This window comes from Diabrotica virgifera, chromosome 8 (genome assembly GCF_917563875.1).
Source record: "Diabrotica virgifera virgifera chromosome 8, PGI_DIABVI_V3a".
Classification (NCBI taxonomy): Eukaryota; Metazoa; Arthropoda; class Insecta; order Coleoptera; family Chrysomelidae; genus Diabrotica; species Diabrotica virgifera.
In genome coordinates, this window is record NC_065450.1 from 73,509,039 (window position 1) to 73,528,011 (window position 18,973).

Consider the following 18,973-nt stretch of genomic DNA (forward strand, 5'->3'; position numbering starts at 1 on the left):
AAAAAAAAATACACTTTCTTCAAATAAACTTTTTTATCCGATGCCTAGATTTTGTGTCATTTTGGAACTACTAATGAAATAAAAAATTTTAGTAGTTCCAAAATGACACAAAATCTAGGCATCGGATAAAAAAGTTTATTTGAAGAAAGTGTATTTTTTTGTTCTTCTTAATGGCGGTACAGGCTCGTTTTTTAATATTGTATTTAATTACAGAGTAATTTCCACATATTAATATATTTTTCAAATTGGGCTCTGTACCGTCATTCTTTATTATATTACGAATACGTAATATCTCGAAAAAATATTCAAAATTACAGCCGCAATCTTGGAACGCGTTTTTGCTACCTGTTGATCGCTACTGTATCACCTTAATATTTACTTCAAAATTAACATGTGTGTCCTTAAATAGGTTAAAATTTAGAATTTGCTTCTGATTTATTTCAGTTGCGGATTTAGGCTTGCCTGAGGCTTTGGCATATCCTATCATGGTTATCCATTGATGTGGACCATATAGGACTTCATGTTTTTCCGTTTTTCTATAAGGGCATGCATTGAATCACCCCCGTTTTGTGAATGTGCTATTTCAAAAAATACATGTTCTTTAGTTTAAACTTCTATGTAGTGAAAAAGTTTAATATGTATTAACATTAAACTTTTTCACTACATAGAAGTACGTAAGCAAAAACTATTCTATATTTATTTTATCCACCGCAACTATAAAAAAAGAAAAAAAGTCCGTAAATAATTTTTTACTTTTATTACGATAAATTGACTTATGAGATGCACCATATGTTTGAATACTTTATAAATTAAACATACGTGCAACAAAGTTGTAACTCATTTAAAATCCTTGTTAATCGTCAAGTATAAAGAAAGTAAATATTTAACATAGGGAGTATCTAGTGTTAGCCTTTTCACGCTAAAATGGCACACGTAAGCTAAAATACAACTTTTTTCAATGGAGCATTAGCCAAACTATTGGGATTTAAACTATGTCGTTTATATTGGCGTGTGCGCAATTTTTTGCTGAATTCGCCTGTGTTGAAATCTGAAAAGAAAAAAGGTCTAACTTAAGTTACAACCTTGTTCGATGGGGTTGTCGAATTATTAATAAAATTTTGAGTAGGTATATGTAGTTTGAAAGGAATTTATTAACAACTAATGTTAAAAGGGTTAGTAGAAATATATTGCTTTTATAATAATTACAAATGAATTGTTTATATTTTTGTATAACGTACTCGCCTATAACGGGGGTGAATAGAATATTCCATCTATTTACGTTGACCATTCAAATATCCTTACTTAGTCCTGTCGCCAGGGGGGGTACAACGGCCTCCTTTATTCAGATGGACTTACCCAAGTTTTTTTCATGTATTTTGACCCGTAGAATACGAATTTTTTGGGTAACAGTTGATCCGGATGTCGATAAGATTGTTATTGACCAAGAACTTGAGGAATTACATAACCGCGATCTCTCGCAAAACAAAACATTTTTTGGTATTTTTTGGGTCATTCTAAGCAAAACATGTTTTTACAATTTTTTTCGAGGATGGCTAGTTTTCGAGATAACCGCGGTTGAACTTTCAAAAAATCGAAAAATTGCAATTTTTGAACCCGAATAACTTTTGATTAAAAAATAAAATAGCCAGTCTGCTTACCGCATTTGAAAGTTTAAGTCAAATTATATCGGTTTTAATTATTTGCATTGCTAAAAATTTATTTTTTTATTGTTTAACAAAGCTATAAACACATAGTGTTTCCCGTGCCTTTACATGCATTTTAACGCATGCTACGTAGAAATAGCCTCGATTGCACTAGTACCTATTCTACCTACTCGTTAGATTTTAAATGAGAAATCATAGAAAACATCACTCACGCACTAGGTGTTTGTAGCTTTGTTTAACAATAACACAATAAATTTTTAGCAATGCAAATAATCAAAACCGATATAATTTGACTTGAACTTTCAAAGGCGCTAAGCAGAATTGCTATTTTATTTTTTAATCAAAAGTTATTCGGGTTTAAAAATTGCAGTTTTTCGATTTTTTGAAAGTTCAACCGCGTTTATCTCGAAAACTGAGCATACTACGGGAAAACTTGTTAGAACATTTTTTATTTAGAATGACCCAAAAAATACAAAAAAATGTTTTGTTTTGTGAGAAACCTCTGTTATGTAATTCCTCAAGTTCTTGGTCAATAACAATCTTATCGACATCCGGATCAACTGTTACCCAAAAAATTCGTATTCTACGGGTCAAAATACATGAAAAAAACTTGGGTAAGTCCATCTGAATAAAGGAGGCCGTTGTACCCCCCCTGGCGACAGGACTATACTCCAAATATTTACTACTTCATCAAAAATCAAATTTTTCGCAAAATTGACAAAAATAATAGTTATTCTATTAAGAAAAATAGTTTAAACCTTATATTTACTTGCAAGACGTTCATTATTTTAAAAAATTTTAATTTTTAATTCTTTTGAAAATTTGTTGATCTTAATATTTTGAAAAAATTGTGTAAAGTGACTTTAGAGGGCAATTGATTGAATCCCCGTCGCATGGCGACGAGCAAAATCACTATAGTCCGTCCCACCTTGACTTTACAGTATTCGCGGTGTGCAAGTACTTGGAAAGGGAAACGAGAAACGACCGTGCGCGAGTCGCGGAGAAATATTGCAACTATCTTAAATAATTCATATTGTCAATTGAAATTGTCAAATTGACGTATATTTCATACCTTCTGTCATTGACTCAGAAAAATTATATATTGCTCCACAATATTGATATGATATGCAATTATTATATAAAGGTAAATTTAATTAATTGTATTTTGCTTGCAATACTGCATTTTAATAACGGATTTTATTTACTACATACAATTGTTTACGTTTGCTAAACATAACCTGCATCTTATTTTTTCTTCTTATTATTTTTTTGGACTACGGTCTTGACAATTATCCAGCAACCAGGACTAATATAATTGGCCAATATAATTAAAAGTGCGAATAAAAGTACAGAGCGTAGAAATAGAGGTCGCTTTGCCGAACTTGCACGGTCCCAATAGGGATTATAGGCAATGCTTTATAGTATAGGGTCCTCATGAGAGCTTTCAGTGCGGTGATGCCGATTTTATCAAAAAGAATTTGTAATCGAACATTAGAGATATTAAATGAAAACTGTTTTAGAAAGGCAATCTACAATTGTAGGATTTATATGCGTACTAACTATAGTATATCAAATTAACTTAAACCCATTCGAATACTAAAATTGTAGATTGTCTTTCTAAAACAGTTTTAGTTTAATCTCTCTAATGTTCGATTACAAAATCTTTTTGATAATATCGACATCACCGCGCTAAAAACTCTCATAAGGACTGAATTGCCTATGTTCATTATACTGTATAGTCAAGGTGAGACGGACTATAGTTCGTAATAAATATTGTTTTAGGACTAATGTTGAAGCTAGAAGATATGTCTCAACTTTAAACTTATCTACTGAATTCATTTCTACAACGATTTCTTCTATAAACAACCATACCGTGACAGATATGCTCAAGTCTGTGGCTTTTACAAACACAAATCCTCAGGAAATTATCACAACTGCCGATCCTTCAGTTAGTGCTTCAAAGTTGTCTTCAAATATGTCATCACTAGAGTTGGAAAATTTTAAAAGTGAAGGATACTATATATGGGTATATTCAGCTTTGATCATAGCTGTAGTAATATTACAGATATGGAGATGCTTTTTGTACTATCAAGTGTGCATGAGCTCATCTAAAGCATTACACAATAAAATGTTTCATAATATACTCCAAGCACCGATGAGATTTTTTGATACCAATCCGTCAGGTAAAATACACTGGTCCAAGAAATTAACGCATCTTATTAAAAACAGGTCATCATTCTTGATGTCTCGAATTTTCTTAACATGTTGTCCGATTTAAGTGATTTTTTAATATGTTATAATAGCCTTATTTTTTAACAATATCGCTGTACTAATATTGTTGCTAAACAGGTAAATTGTCATTGTATACCGGGTGTACCAATCAAATTAAGTTTTCTCTCAAAGTCCGCAACATCCTGTGGAATATTCTAGCATTTATAAAATACTGAAATTAAAACGCAACTAAAGCCTTATGTTTTCTTAACATTTTGTTTTTTTTATTCATTTGCTTATGTTGGATAATAAAAAAGTTGGGTACTTAACAACTAGCCATGTTTAGCCATCAAAACAGGGTGTTTTTAAATAAGTATGACAAAGTTCAAGGGTAAATTCTGCATAAAAAATAATGACAGTTTGCTTTATAAACGTACATATGTCCACAAATGTTTCGTTTCCGAGATAGGGGTGTTGAAATTTTTCTTAAAAACTGACGATTTATTTATTGCTTTAAAACCGGTTGAGATATGCAAATGATATTTGATGGGTCCACCATTGGTGCACATAAGGGGCATATTACTCCTATCCGCGCCAATGGTGAACTTTCTAATTGTATATTAAAAATTGCGCAATATATGGATGCCTCAGAAGTCAAACGGTGTAAGTCACATTCTCCCTAAAAATGATTTATGAGATATAACACTTATTATTATATATAATATTATTATTTCCCTGTTTGTATTTATGAATATAAATTAGCATTTACCCATTAGCTGTTACCCATATTATGATAAATAAAGATAGTTTATTTGTTTTTAATAACTACTTATATTTCTGCAACTATTGTCAGAAACATCTTACTATCTCATTTTAAACACTTATTGACTTACACCGATTGGCTTCTGAGGCATCGATATATCAATCGGTTTTAAAACGTCTTGCGACGTTGTCCGATGCCTAATTTCCATGACACTCTATCATCCCATTGGCCCTCTCTAAGATCTCTTGCGCTCATCGCCTTCGTTACTCCCTCTCTCCAAGATTTCTTGGGTCTTCCTCTCTTTCTGCAGTTTGGTGGTACCCATTGCATAATTATTTTAGGGAGTCTTGAGTTATCCATCCTCTGGACGTGTCCGTCCCATATCAGCTGTTTTCTTTCTATGTCTGTTGTTAGAGAGCCGTCAACCCCAATTCGCTGTCTTATCTCATCATTACGTATTCTCTCTCTGCGTGACACTCCTACTGATCTTCTAAAAGCGTCCATTTCTACTGCCTCCAGTTTTCTTCTCTTGTTTTCGGTTATCCGCCAAGTTTCTGCTCCGTACAATAGACTGCTTTTAATAAGAGATTGCGCAGTAACTACCTCTTAAAATCCACCAAATTTCATTTGCATACCTTAACCGGTTTTAGAGCAATAAATAAATCGTCAGTTTGTAAGAGAAATTTCAACACTTCCTATCTCGAAAACGAAGCATTTGCGGACTTACGTTTATAAAGCAAACTGTCATTATTTTTTCATGCAGAATTACCCCTTAAAGTTTGCCATACTTATTTAAAAACACCATGTATTGACGAAAAAGAAAGCTAGTAGTTAAAGTACCTAACTTTTTATTATCCAATATAAGCGAATGAACCAAAAAACAGATTGATAAGAAAACATGAGGCTATTCGCGGTGTGCAAGTACTTGGAAAGGGAAACGAGAAACGACCGTGCGCGAGTCGCGGAGAAATATTGCAACTATCTTAAATAATTCATATTGTCAATTGAAATTGTCAAATTGACGTATATTTCATACCTTCTGTCATTGACTTAGAAAAATTATATATTGCTCCACAATATTGATATGATATGCAATTATTATATAAAGGTAAATTTAATTAATTGTATTTTGCTTGCAATACTGCATTTTAATAACGGATTTTATTTACTACATACAATTGTTTACGTTTGCTAAACATAACCTGCATCTTATTTTTTTCTTCTTATTATTTTTTTGGACTATGGTCTTGACAATTATCCAGCAACCAGGACTAATATAATTGGCCAATATAATTAAAAGTGCGAATAAAAGTACAGAGCGTAGAAATAGAGGTCGCTTTGCCGAACTTGCACGGTCCCAATAGTTGAAATTTAATTTCACTATTTTATAAATGCTAGAATTTTCTACAGGGTACGCGAACTTTGTGAAAAAATGACAGTTTGATTGGTACATCCTGTATACAATGACAATTTACCTATCTAGCAACAATATTATTACAGCAATACTGTTAAAGAATAAGACTATATAAAATTTCAACACTTCCTATCTCGAAAACGAAGCATTTGCGGACTTACGTTTATAAAGCAAACTGCCATTCTTTTTTCAAGCAGAATTAGGTACCCCTTAAAGTTGGCCATATTTATTTAAAAACACCCTGTATTGACGAAAAACAAGGCTAGTTGTTAAAGTACCTAACTTTTTATTACCCAATATAAGCGAATGAATCAAAAAACATAATGTTAAGAAAACATGAGGCTATAGTTGGGTTTTAAGTTCACTATTTTATAAATGCTAGAATATCCCACAGGATGACGCGAACTTTGTGAAGAAATCACAGTTTGATTGGTACCTAAACCGGTATACAATGACAATTTACCTATCTAGCACCAATATTATTACAGCGATATTGTTAAAGAATAAGACTATAACTATAAATCACTACTAAGACTATAAATCACTTAAATAGGACAACAGGTTTAGGAAATTCGAAACATCAAAAATGGCCCATTTTTAAAGTGGTGCGATAATTTCTTGGAGAAGTGTATAATTAAAATTTTATTCGTTTTAGGTAGAATACTAAATCGTTTCTCCAAAGATATGGGAGCTGTTGACGAATTACTACCAAGCTGCCAAATTGATGCGATTCAAATTTTGATGGTTTTTGTTGGTATATTGGTAATGGTTGTTATAGTAAATCCTTGGATGATCCTTACAACCATAATTATCGGTCCGGTTTTGTTTATTCTTCGAAAAATGTACTTAAAAACCGCTCAATCAGTGAAGAGACTTGAAGGAATCTGTAAGTAATATTTAAATTAAACTTCTTCTTTTTCTTTAGGTACCGTGTCCTTATTCAGACGTTGGCCTACTACAGGCCTTAGTTTCTTTTTATACAGCTCCGTCATATAAACTTTCAAAAAAACTGTCAGATATTATTACAGAATACACTAAATTTTCAGCTAAATTCACCGTAAAAAATACACTAGAACTAGTTAATAAAATACAACATTTTCAATTGCCCAACAACTCCAGACTAATTTCATTTGACGTAAAAAATCTTTTCCCTAGTGTTCCTCCTACAGAAACTTTTGTTTTAGTTAAAAATCTTTTAGACCATAATAGTACAAATCCGATCATTGCATCTGAAATTTTACCCTTTCTTGAAATTTGCATAAATCAAGACTATTTTGAATTCAATAATCAAATATACACAAACAACAGGCACGACTTATTATGGGTAATCCTCTAAGCCCATTACTATCAGATATATTTATGAACCAACTTAAAACAACAATTTCTAAACATCCCGTATTTAAACAGTTCTTATATTGGTGGTATACGTGGATGATATACTAGTATGCTTTACAGGAACTAACAGACAACTTGACCAATTTCTATCATACATTAATTCACTTCATAGTAATATTGAGTTTACAATAGAAACAGAACATAATAATTCCATAAACTTTCTAGATGTAACGATTACCAGACTACACAACAAACATGAGTTCTCCGTATATCATAAACCTACCCGTACTGACACAACTATACACAATTCATCATCCCATCCTACACAACACAAATTAGCAGCCTACCATAGCATGATACATAGACTGACAGAAATTCCCATGACAAAAAATAACTTCGAGATAGAACTAAACATCATTAAACAAATAGCAGTAAACAACGGCTATAACGAACAAACAGTTAACAAAATTTTAAATCAAAAACTCCATAAGAAAGCCCTGAAATTAGTGTATCCACCACCACAGAAAGAACGTACCTTCTGCTCTCTCACATATACTGGCAAGATAACAACAAAAATAGCCAGATACATAAAAAAGAAAGGAATAATACCAGCTTTCAGAACTAACAACAACTTAAGCAAATATATTAAGAACAATAAAAGCCGAAAGAGAAAGCAACTACAGAGTGGTGTGTACATACTAACTTGTGGTGACTGTCCGAAAACGTACATCGGTCAAACTGGCAGAACTTTTGACAAACGGATAGCAGAACACAAAAGGGCTTTCAACAATAGAAAAACAGACACTTCTACATACGCACTTCACCCTCTAGATCATAATCATTCTTTCAATGAAGAGTTTCAAATTCTGCATATCCAAAATAAAGGCCTTAAGCTATCTTTTTTAGAATCTATGGAAATTAATAAACTGAAAAATACAGATATAATTCTGAATGACCAACTCGAGACAAACAGCTCCCCACTCCTCAACCTCTTCAGTTAGAGACTTAAAAGGGCAAACACATTGTAAATTATATCACTAGTTGTAAATAATAAATTTTGTGGAAGTATAGAAAACAAAAGTTTTCAGTGTTTTATTGTGAGATAAAATGAACTTCCATCAAGTAATGGTCGAATCCATCAATTAACAAAATTAATTTATACCTACATTTGTTTTAGCAAAAGCGCCTGTTTTCTCGCATATATCAGCATCACTGTTTGGAATTACCACTATTCGGGCATCCAACGCTGAGAAAATGGTCACTACAGAATTTGATATTTTGCAAGATCAACACTCCAGTACATGGTTTTTGTTTTTGGTCAGCGGAAGAGTATTTGGATTCTATCTGGATGTTATTTGCTGCATATTTTTGGCTATTGTTACAATTCAGTTTTTACTTTTTAGAGACGGTAAGAAAAGTTATTTCTTTATTTGGTTGTTTGGAGGTAAAATTTAATAGATTTATTTTATTTAATTGACGAATCAAATATATAAAATAACACTGAGAGCCTGGAATGAGGAACAAATCCCGGAAGAGTGGTGTATTGGAATCGTTTGCCCGCTACACAAAAAGGTGATCAATTGGAATGTAGAAACTATAGGGGAATAACCCTCAATACAGCTTACATAATATTTTCGAGTATCTTATATGGTCGCCCAAGTGCATATTCAGAGGAGCTTCTTGGCGAATATCAAAGTGGTTTTAGGCAACAACAGACCAGATTTTTGTGCTAAGGCAAATACTGGAAAAAACCAATGAATTCAATCTCGACACATACCATCTTTTCGTAGATTTTAAATCGGCCTATGATAGTGTACTAAGAAATACATTGTATGAAGCCATGGATGAATTTCACATCCCCGATAAACTGATAAGATTGGTTAAAGCTACAATGCGTAAAGTTGTTTGGAAAGTCGACATACAGGGCGAACAATCGCAGGCGTTTGAAACGCATGTTGGGCTGCGACAGGGAGATGCGCTGGCGTGTCTCCTTTTCAACATAGCTCTGGAAAAGGCGGTCAGAGATGCCCGAATAGAAACATAGGAAATATTTTTAATAAACCATCCCAAATTTTGGCATATACAGATGATGTGGACCTAGTTGCCCGCACAACACGCAAGCTAGAAGCAATGTATACCACCTTCTCAAATGCCTAAAAAAATATGGGCCTGCAAGTAAACGAGGAGAAAACTAAGATGTTTTCAACGCCCAACAATAGACCCAGAAACATCGGTCACCAATTCACGGTTGATAACTCTACCTTTGAAGCGGTGGACAAATTCACATACTTAGGCTCTCTGATCACGAAGAACGTCATGACAGAAGAAATCGAGCGAAGGATAATCCTCGAAAACAAATGATATTTTGGACTGAGTAGACATATGTGAAACAGAAACTTAAACCAAAAAACAAAAATAACCATATACAAAACCCTTATACAACCAGTGTTGACATCGGAGACATGGGCCACCTCCAAGGCAGATTAAAACCTTCTGCTTATATTTGAACGAAGGATCCTGAGAGGAATATTCGGTGTCATCTGTGAAAATGGTGTTTGGAAAAGGAGGTACAACTACTAGGTATACCATACATATATAAACATATATTTGGTGGTAAAGACGCAGTATCTGTTATAAGAATAGGAAGACTAAAATGGGCAGGACATCTAGCAAAATCACAGCAGAACAATCCTCCTAGAGGAATCCTTATGTCACAACCTGTGGAAAGTAGAAATAGTGGTAGGCCAAAACTTAGATGGAAGGATGGTGTAGATGAGGATGGGAGAAAAATAGGCGCAGTAAACTGGCAACGGTTGGCAGTGGATAGGACTGATTGGCGTAATAGACTTGGGAATGTCGAGGCTCTTTCATAGGGCTGTAGCACCATTTATGATGATGATAATTTTATTTAATGGAGGTGCGCAGTGCGCACCATTAGACGACCTTTCACTTCACCATATAATACAAAATTTGATAAAAACTAACAAGAATCGGGCAAAACTAACTATAAATAACTATACCAATATCTAAAATGGTAAATAAATAACGTGTTTATGTACTTTTTAAATTATATTTCTATCAAGAAAAAAACTTAGCGCTTATTTTCTCAGACACAAAAACAATAACATACCACGCGAAAACATGTAAACGATAACTGCCAACCGGTAAAGTATCTCTCGACGTTCGTTTGTGTGGGATAGATCGGACAGTTGCTAATAGACGGCGCGACAGATAGTTTTTGCAATTTTATTAAATAGGAGATTAGAAACATTGATGCGCAGAATTATCCGACGCGCACCATTAGCCGACTCTCCCCAACGAAATAATTGTGGAGACAGTATACATCTGGATGTTTTTATAGGTTATTATCTATCTTCCTTGGTTTTTAGAGAATACGTTGAGTGGAAACGTAGGTTTAGCCATTTCCCACAGCTACATCTTAACTGGTATGGTACAAATGGGTATACGCCAGAGCGTGGAAGTAGCCAGTCATATGATAAGCGTCGAACGAATTTTACAGTATACCAAATTAGAAAAGGATGGTGTATTTGAATCACTGCCTGCTAAAAAACCTCCCCGAGACTGGCCTAATAAGGGGAAGATTATTTTTAAGAATACTTTCTTAAGATACGCGCTCAACATGACACCCTCCCTAAGAGATTTAAGTATAGACATTAAGTCTGGAGAAAAGGTAGGTGTTAGATGTAAAGTATTTATACATGTATCTAAATTAAAATTATAAATAAAATAATATAATTGCTGTTTTTTATAAATATGTTTTTTTTTATTAAGTAAACCGCGTCAACCATGAAAGGTTATTGACGGGGAAGAGTTGTACATAAAATCAGATGTTTGCTTATAACAACTAATTACAATTAAAAACTTAAGCTTATTTTTATATTAGATTGTACAATTTAGTTATTTTAGAAACTTAGTCATTTTATCACATTTACTATAGTTCACAGCACTTTTCAGATCACTTGGTAAATCACTTTGAAGTCGTTCCAGGTGATAGAGTGGACAACTAACAATAATGTGTTCGATTGTCAGAGGAATATCACAAACATAGCAGTTTTTGTTGTTCTTTCTTCATTAGGTACTCGTGGGCTAACCTGGTATGTCATATTCTCAAGCGGTGTTGTATGACTTGATCTCGTCGTTTTTGTGGCATTATCCCTTTTGGTGACAAATTTGGGTTGATGCGTTGTAGTTTGTTGTCGTCAAGTTTTTTCCATCTTTCGAGCCATATTCTCATTGAAAATTCTTTGATGGTGTTTTGAATGTCGGAATGAGGAATTTCTAGGAGCTCTTTATCTGTTCTATTCGTATAGCAGGGTTCTTTAGCTTCCCGATCAGCTTTTTCATTACCTATTATGTCTGCATGGGATGGAATCCAAACAAATTTTACCCGTTTATTCTTACTGTAAAGTTCTTCTAGATCAATTTTAATTTGGCATAGTATTGGGTGGTTTGGGTAAACCCTTAATATTCCTTATACTGCGCTTAAAGAATCTGTGAAAATGACTGCTTCCAATTTGGGCTGCTTTGATATATATGTTGTAGGGTTTTAGATATGGCATACAATTCGGCGGAATATATGGAGTACTCCTTAGGTAGCTGGAACTGATGTTTAATTGTTTCGTCAACGAAAGCTGCGCCTACCGTTTCCATTTCAGAAGTTTTTGACGCATCTGTATATATTTGGTAATACCTTTTGTACTTGTCTTTAATCTCTTGAAACCGTTGTAGAATTATACAGTGCTAGTCAAAAGTCCGTACCCCCCCTCGTATCTTTTGAACGGTTATACTTATAATAGTGAAATTTTAAGGAAGGAAATGAACGGACGTAGGCTTCTTAACTAGTCATGACAGGTGACGTAAAAGTGACAGATGACTTTACAGCGCCACTGTGACAGATAATTTTAAATGGTACCCTATGGTAAGCGATACCTCGTTTGATAGGTATTGAAAATACCCATTCAGCTATAATAATTTTGTTTCAGTTTAAGCTCATTTGGATGAATAAATAAAATAATATAAAACTGTAGTTTCGCATTTAATTAATAAAAATTCAAACCTCCGCCTATGGTTACTTGTCAAAAAGGTTGATGTTGACGTAAAAACTACTAGAGAGCTGAAAAATGTCAACTTTTTTGACAAAATAACCATGGGCGGACATTTGAATTTTTAATAATTAAATGCGAAACTACAATGTTATATTTATTTCATTTATTCACCAAAATCAAAATCAACTTAAACCCAAAAAAATTAGTATGACTGAATAGGTATTTTCAATACCTTTCAAATGAAGTATCACTTGCCATAAGGTCCCATTTAAAATTATCTGTCACAGTGGCTCTGTAACGTCATCTGTCACTATTACGTCACCTGTCATGACTAGTTAAGAAGCGTACGTCCGTTTATTTCCTCCCTCCAAATTTCACTATTATATGTATAACCGTTCAAAAGATACGAGGGGGGGTACGGACTTTTGACTAGCACTGTATGTGATAAAGTATCAGCTTTAGGATACAGTAGAAGATTTGTATTCCATTTGGTGATTTTTATGATCCAAGGAGGAGGGTAGTTTATTTCATTGGAAATAACTTTCGGAAAATTGAAACCTGTGATTCTTTTACTAAATGATGCAGAAAGAAAGGGTTTTTGTTCAAAAATTAAATGAAAATTGTCAGAAAATGTGTAGGAGTAAGCAGGGATATTAGAGTTTGCTCCAATTTTAGCTGCATATTGTAGGCTTAGTCTGTTTCTTCTAATTGAAAGAGGTGGTTCATCAACTTCTACATACAGACTCTTTACTGGACTGGTCCTGTAGGCTCCAAGTGCAAGCCTTAATGCGGTATTTTGTATGATGTCCAATTGCTTTAATAAACTATTTTTAGCTGAACTGTAGACTATTGATCCGTAATCTAGCTTGCTACGCTGTGTTTTATATATATTTATGTCGTCCATGTATATATTATGTCTCCTATATTTATGTCGTCCCTGTATGTATTATAAATATGTATTTATGTCGTCCCTGCCATTTCCAACTATCGAATGTGAAAAGTGGTACTTTTCAGGAGAGCAAAATAATTCTTTTTTAAAGACTCCTAAATCAGCGCATTGACAATTGGGAAAATTTTTATATTTTTTGTGTTTAATCCTTGTTAGATTGATAACAAATTTGAACTGCTTATCATTTTTTTCTTTCCAAAAAATCACATTCGTTTGCTTTGTATTAATTAAAGATTTGTTTCGGTCCGATGTTTCAAAGTAGCGAATATATACATACATAATAGCGAATAACTGTATAATCAAATAATGAAAATCCGTAAAATGAAATCATAAACTGCCTCACAAGAATTTCTTGGAAGCGATACTGAAAAAAGAAAAAAATTTACAGCAATTTATTTTTAAATTATTTTTTTTTATTTATAATAATAAATAAAGAAAGTTACAGCTAGGGATTGCAATGCAGCAGATTGGCCTGAATCCAGCTGGATCCAACAAAATGTGTAATCAAAATAAAAACATGATTTTAATGTTTTTTTGTCTGTATGCTAAATTTCTAAACAACAGAAACATAAATTATTTAGTTTTATGTGATACCTTAAAAACATAGGCCTAACCTACTTCGTACAGAACTGCACATATTCGCGGTGTGCAAGTACTTGGAAGGGATACGCGAAACGATCGTGCGCGAATAGCGGAGAAATATTGCAACTTTCTTAAATAATTCATATTGTCAACTGAAATTGTCAAATTGACATACATTTCATACCTATTGTCATTTAAGGAGAAAAATTATATATTGCTTCACAATATTGATATGATATGCAATTATTATATAAAGGTAAATTTAATTAATTGTATTTTGCTTGCAATACTGCATTTTAATAACTAATTTTATTTACTACACACAATTGTTTATGTTTGAATAACACAACCTAAATCTTATTTTTTCTTCTTATTATTTTTTTTGGACTATGGCCTTGACAATTATTGAGTAACCAGGACCATATGATTGGCCAATATAATTAAAAGTGCGAATAAAAGTTCAGAGCGTAGAAATAGGTGTCGCTTTTCCGAACTTGCACGGTCCCAATAGCCGGTTGCGGAGAAATCCCTTCCTGCCTCTGTGCTGGTCGGTTTTAAGGTCATCAAATAGTCATAGACCAAATCGCCTTTCACTCCTTCGGGCTCATAAACCGCCATATTTTATCCTTTTCCAAAATCTTTTCGTAATCTTTTTGAGAATCAGTTTTTTGGCTATAAATGTTTTTTCTTTCTCGTTTCAATTCAATCTCAAGTTCTTGTTCCAAAATAAAATTCACAGGCTCCGGATTAGTTGGCCCATCTTCTTCCATTATCTCTTGCATTGGTTCCACAGTTACTTGTTTATTTATACGAATCAACAAATTTTTCATCTCTTGTCGCATTGCATTCTTTTTCGGCATGGGGAAGTAACCAGGATTGTTTAGTCCTTCGTTATACTGTTTTTGATTTTGTAAATACACTAATGTACCTGTAATCTCATAGAGACGTCGTTCCGTGATTCTGTTGCGTAGTGCTTCCAATAGATCGGCATTAAGGCTAAAGTCCTGACTATTTTAGTTTGTCTAAGACAAATTTTATGGTTGTGTCGGCCGTTATCAAAGTGGAATCTATTCTGTAAAGAGCTTCTACAGCCGGTTAAAAGTGGCGATTAACTCATTGATTATTGACCACTCACCTGCAGAGAATTTTATCGCAGAATCAATGTAAATCAACGCTTTATCGATGCAAACTTTTAAGCTATAGAAACTTTCCAGCATATTGAGCTACTGTTGCCAACTCACGGCTTTGAATAAAGAGGCTAATGAAGATATTAAGTAACTTATTTCGAATTTGACACGTTTGCGGATCCGCGCTGCTGGATCCAGCATGTGAAAACAAGTGCTGGATCCAGCACTGGATCTACTAGATCCAGCTGGATTGCTAGATGCAGCAATTGCAATCTCTAGTTACAGCCCTTTGACGTTGCAAACTGAAAATCGATTTATTCCAATATATCGAAAACTATTAGATATTTTTTATTGAAAATGGACATGTGATATTCTTATGACAGAAACATCTTTAAAAAATAACAGTGAAATTTGTGCACCCCACAAAAATTTTATGGAGGTTTTGTTCCCTTCCCCCAAATATTTGTGTACGTTCACCTGTATAAAGATAACATCAAGTATATAAATTTTTTCTTTTAGGTTGGCATTGTAGGTAGAACTGGTGCCGGAAAATCCACCCTAATTGCTTCATTGTTCCGCTTAGCACCGGTCGATGGTGAAATTATTATCGATGATATAGAAACTGGAGGAATAGGACTACATGATTTGAGGACAAATATTTCTATTATTCCTCAAGATCCCGTTTTGTTTTCAGCTTCGGTCGGTTACAATTTAGATCCCTTCGAAAAGCATAGCGATGAAATTCTATGGAAAGCGTTGGAAAATGTATGTTAGTATTTTTTTAAGCACTTGTTCACTAAGTACAATCTTTGTTATAGAATTGATTCTTCTTCTTCTGGTTCCTATCCGTTTCGGATGTTGGAAATCATATTGGCAATCATAACATTGCTCACTGCGGCTCGAAACAGTTGCATTGAGGTTTTCTTAAACCATGTTCTCAAATTCCGCAGCCATGATATTGAGTCGTTTTCGTTTTCTATATTCGTCGTCTGTTGTCTTATAAATTGTAAAAATCACATATTAAGGATGTACCAGAAAGAATTTCCAACAATATAAGTTTTCAGCTTCAAATAATTATTTACCATTTTAATTTTATTATAATGGTGGATTCTGTATCTGAGACTTTCATTTTTATTTAAGAGATGTCGCTGATTGCGTCCCACATAAATAGATGGTTTGGCTTTGTTATTCTTCAGAGGGGTGCACGCTAGCTCTACTGAGGAAGTCTGTAAGACAGAAACAGTTGTCTAGGGATTGTGCATCCTTCTGAATCGAAAGGAAGCATAAACCGTCTTTTTCTTTACAATGTTTATTAATTAAATTAAATTAATTTTAATTGTAGGTGGAACTTAAAGGGGTTGTTACAGATCTAAATCAACCTGTTAGTGAAGGAGGTTCCAATTTTAGCGCAGGACAAAGACAACTCATATGTCTTGCAAGAGCCATAGTACGAAATAATAAAATTCTTGTCATGGATGAAGCTACAGCAAACGTGGATCCGCAGTGAGTAGCATTTTTTAATAAACTCTCATTTACATTCCACAGAGAAATTTTTGGTTTCTTATTCTTTGATTCTCTATCTCTTGTCGTTTCCCCATTACTGAGGATCGTGATTTCGTCCAATATTCCTAACAATTTTTTTCCATTTGTCTCTATCTTCAGCTGCGCTAAGAGCTTCGCAGAAAGAGTTTTCAGCTGAAATCTTAATTTGGTCGGACCATCTAGTTGGTGATCGTCCTCTTGATCTTTTTCCTGGAACGTTTTCAGAAACAATTAATCTCTCCAAACTATCATCACCTCTGCGAACCACTTGACCGAAGAATTTCAGAATTCGTTGCAGACATATTGTGGACAGCCTTTTTTTAATCTCGAGTTGGTTTAGAATGGAAACGCTTGTCCTATGAGCTGTCCAAGATATGCGCAGCATTCTTCTCCAGCACCACATCTTAAAAGGCATCAGTTGTTTGGCTATCGCGTGCGCGAAGAATGTTAGTGTCTGCCCCGTATAGAAATATTGAGAATACAAGGGCATTCACCAGTCTCATCTTGATATTTTGAGAGATGATCTGTCTTTCCAAACTTTAGTTAGGCGACTCATCGCATTTTTTGCCATGCCAATACGTCTCTGAACTTCTGCTTCACAGTTACCATCGTTAGTTATAGTAGACCCGAGACCTACAAAGCTGTTTACTATCTGGTATTTCTGTAACATGTTAGTCTACTGCTAATATGGCGGTGTCGTCGGCAAAGGTAGCTAAACAGTAGTTATCGAATTCTGGTAGATCACATATATAAAGGAGATATAGGACCGGGCCCAATACGCTACCCTGGGGGACTCCGGCTTTTATTTCTGTAAGTTCAGAATAAGCCTCATCTTGCTTGATTCTGAAATATCTATCAGTTAAGTACGATTTAATTATGTCTGTGTGTGATTTTGGAAGAATAGTCTCTAATTTATGAAATAGTCCTTCATGCCAAACTCTGTCAAATGTATAGGCAACATCTAAGAATAAAGCTGAACAAACTTTTCTTTCCTCTATTTTATATAATATCGGTGACTCTGTGGAGTTGGTCTATAGTTGAGTGTTTCTGTCTAAAGCCAAACTGGTAATTTGGAATTAATTTTTTGTTTAATATAATTGGTTGCAATCTTCTGAGAAGTTTTTCAAATAATTTAGACATTGTGGATAGCAGTGATATTGGTCTACAGGAAGAGGTTATATGTGGTGGTTTGCCTGGTTTTGGTATCATTACTATTTCCGCCACTTTCCACAATGAGGTAACATATTTTAATCTGATCGCAGCATTAATTAAATAGGTCAACTTGACAATTCCTTTTCTTGAGAGCTGTTTTAATATTTGTCCTGTTATTAAATCAAAGCTAGGAGCTTTTCTCGGGTTTAAATTATACTTGATTTCTTTGATTACTTCCTCTAGTTACTGGCATTACGTTCTCTTCTTCTTGCAAATGGTTGCTCTGTAATGCTTTTGGTTTATAATAATATTATATTTATACAATATAGGTGCATTGATGTGCCCATTGGTGACCATGAGAGACAGAGAGAGATAGAGAGAGAGAGAGAGAGAGAGAGAGAGAGAGAGAGAGAGAGAGAGAGAGAGAGAGAGAGAGAGAGAGAGAGACAGAGAGAGAGAGAGAGAGAGAGAGAGACAGAGAGAGAGAGAGAGAGAGAGAGAGAGAGAACATTCGGCTTGCTTCATGAATAGTCAAAGGAACTATATTCGGAAGGGTCGGTCCTGTACCTCAGTTATTTTCGTAGACGTATTTATTGTTTTAAAAAATCGACTTTTAGCCGCCTAGATCATTCAAGTACCCATATATGGCCTGATACATACTGTTCGCTGTGTGCAAGTACTTGGAGGGGATACGAGAAACGATCGTGCGCGTATAGCGGACAAATCTTGCAACTTTCTTAAAATATATTTCTTAAATAATTCATATTGTTAATTGAAATTGTCAAATTGACGTATATTTCATACCTACTGTCATTGACGAAAATGGGATTTCGCAAATGATGTGTTATAAATTGTAAAAATTATATGTTGCTCCACAATATTGATATGATTACAATTATTAAGGTGAATTTAATTAATGGTATTTTGCTTGTAGTACAATGTTTACCTTTTAATAACATAACCCAATCTTACTTTTTCTTCTTATTCTTTTTTGGGCTATGGCCTTGACAATTATCCAGTAACCAGGACTAATATAATTGGCCAATATAATAATTAAAAGTGTTAAAAATGTTGCCGAGCTATGAAACCAGGTGTCGCTGTTCCGAACTTGCATTATTCCGAATAGCAGACGCATTCTAAGTGCTTAAACCTGATTGAATCTTGGTTG

The 18,973-nt window shown here is 34.1% G+C and overlaps 1 protein-coding gene across 3 annotated transcripts in view; it reads left to right on the plus strand.

Moving 5' to 3' along the window:
- LOC126889774 (ATP-binding cassette sub-family C member 4-like) overlaps positions 1–18,973 on the plus strand; it is a 77,440-nt gene that overhangs the window by 57,979 nt on the left and 488 nt on the right. For 2 of the 3 annotated variants that reach the window (XM_050658362.1, XM_050658361.1), the window contains exons 13-18: positions 3,447–3,847; positions 6,708–6,938; positions 8,565–8,795; positions 10,777–11,078; positions 15,631–15,876; positions 16,454–16,614. In XM_050658362.1, coding sequence (XP_050514319.1) covers positions 3,447–3,847; positions 6,708–6,938; positions 8,565–8,795; positions 10,777–11,078; positions 15,631–15,876; positions 16,454–16,614 — 1,572 coding nt within the window. Of the gene's footprint in view, positions 1–3,446; positions 3,848–6,707; positions 6,939–8,564; positions 8,796–10,776; positions 11,079–15,630; positions 15,881–16,453; positions 16,615–18,973 lie in introns of those variants that run through there. The other variant, XM_050658363.1, reaches the window with a different exon arrangement.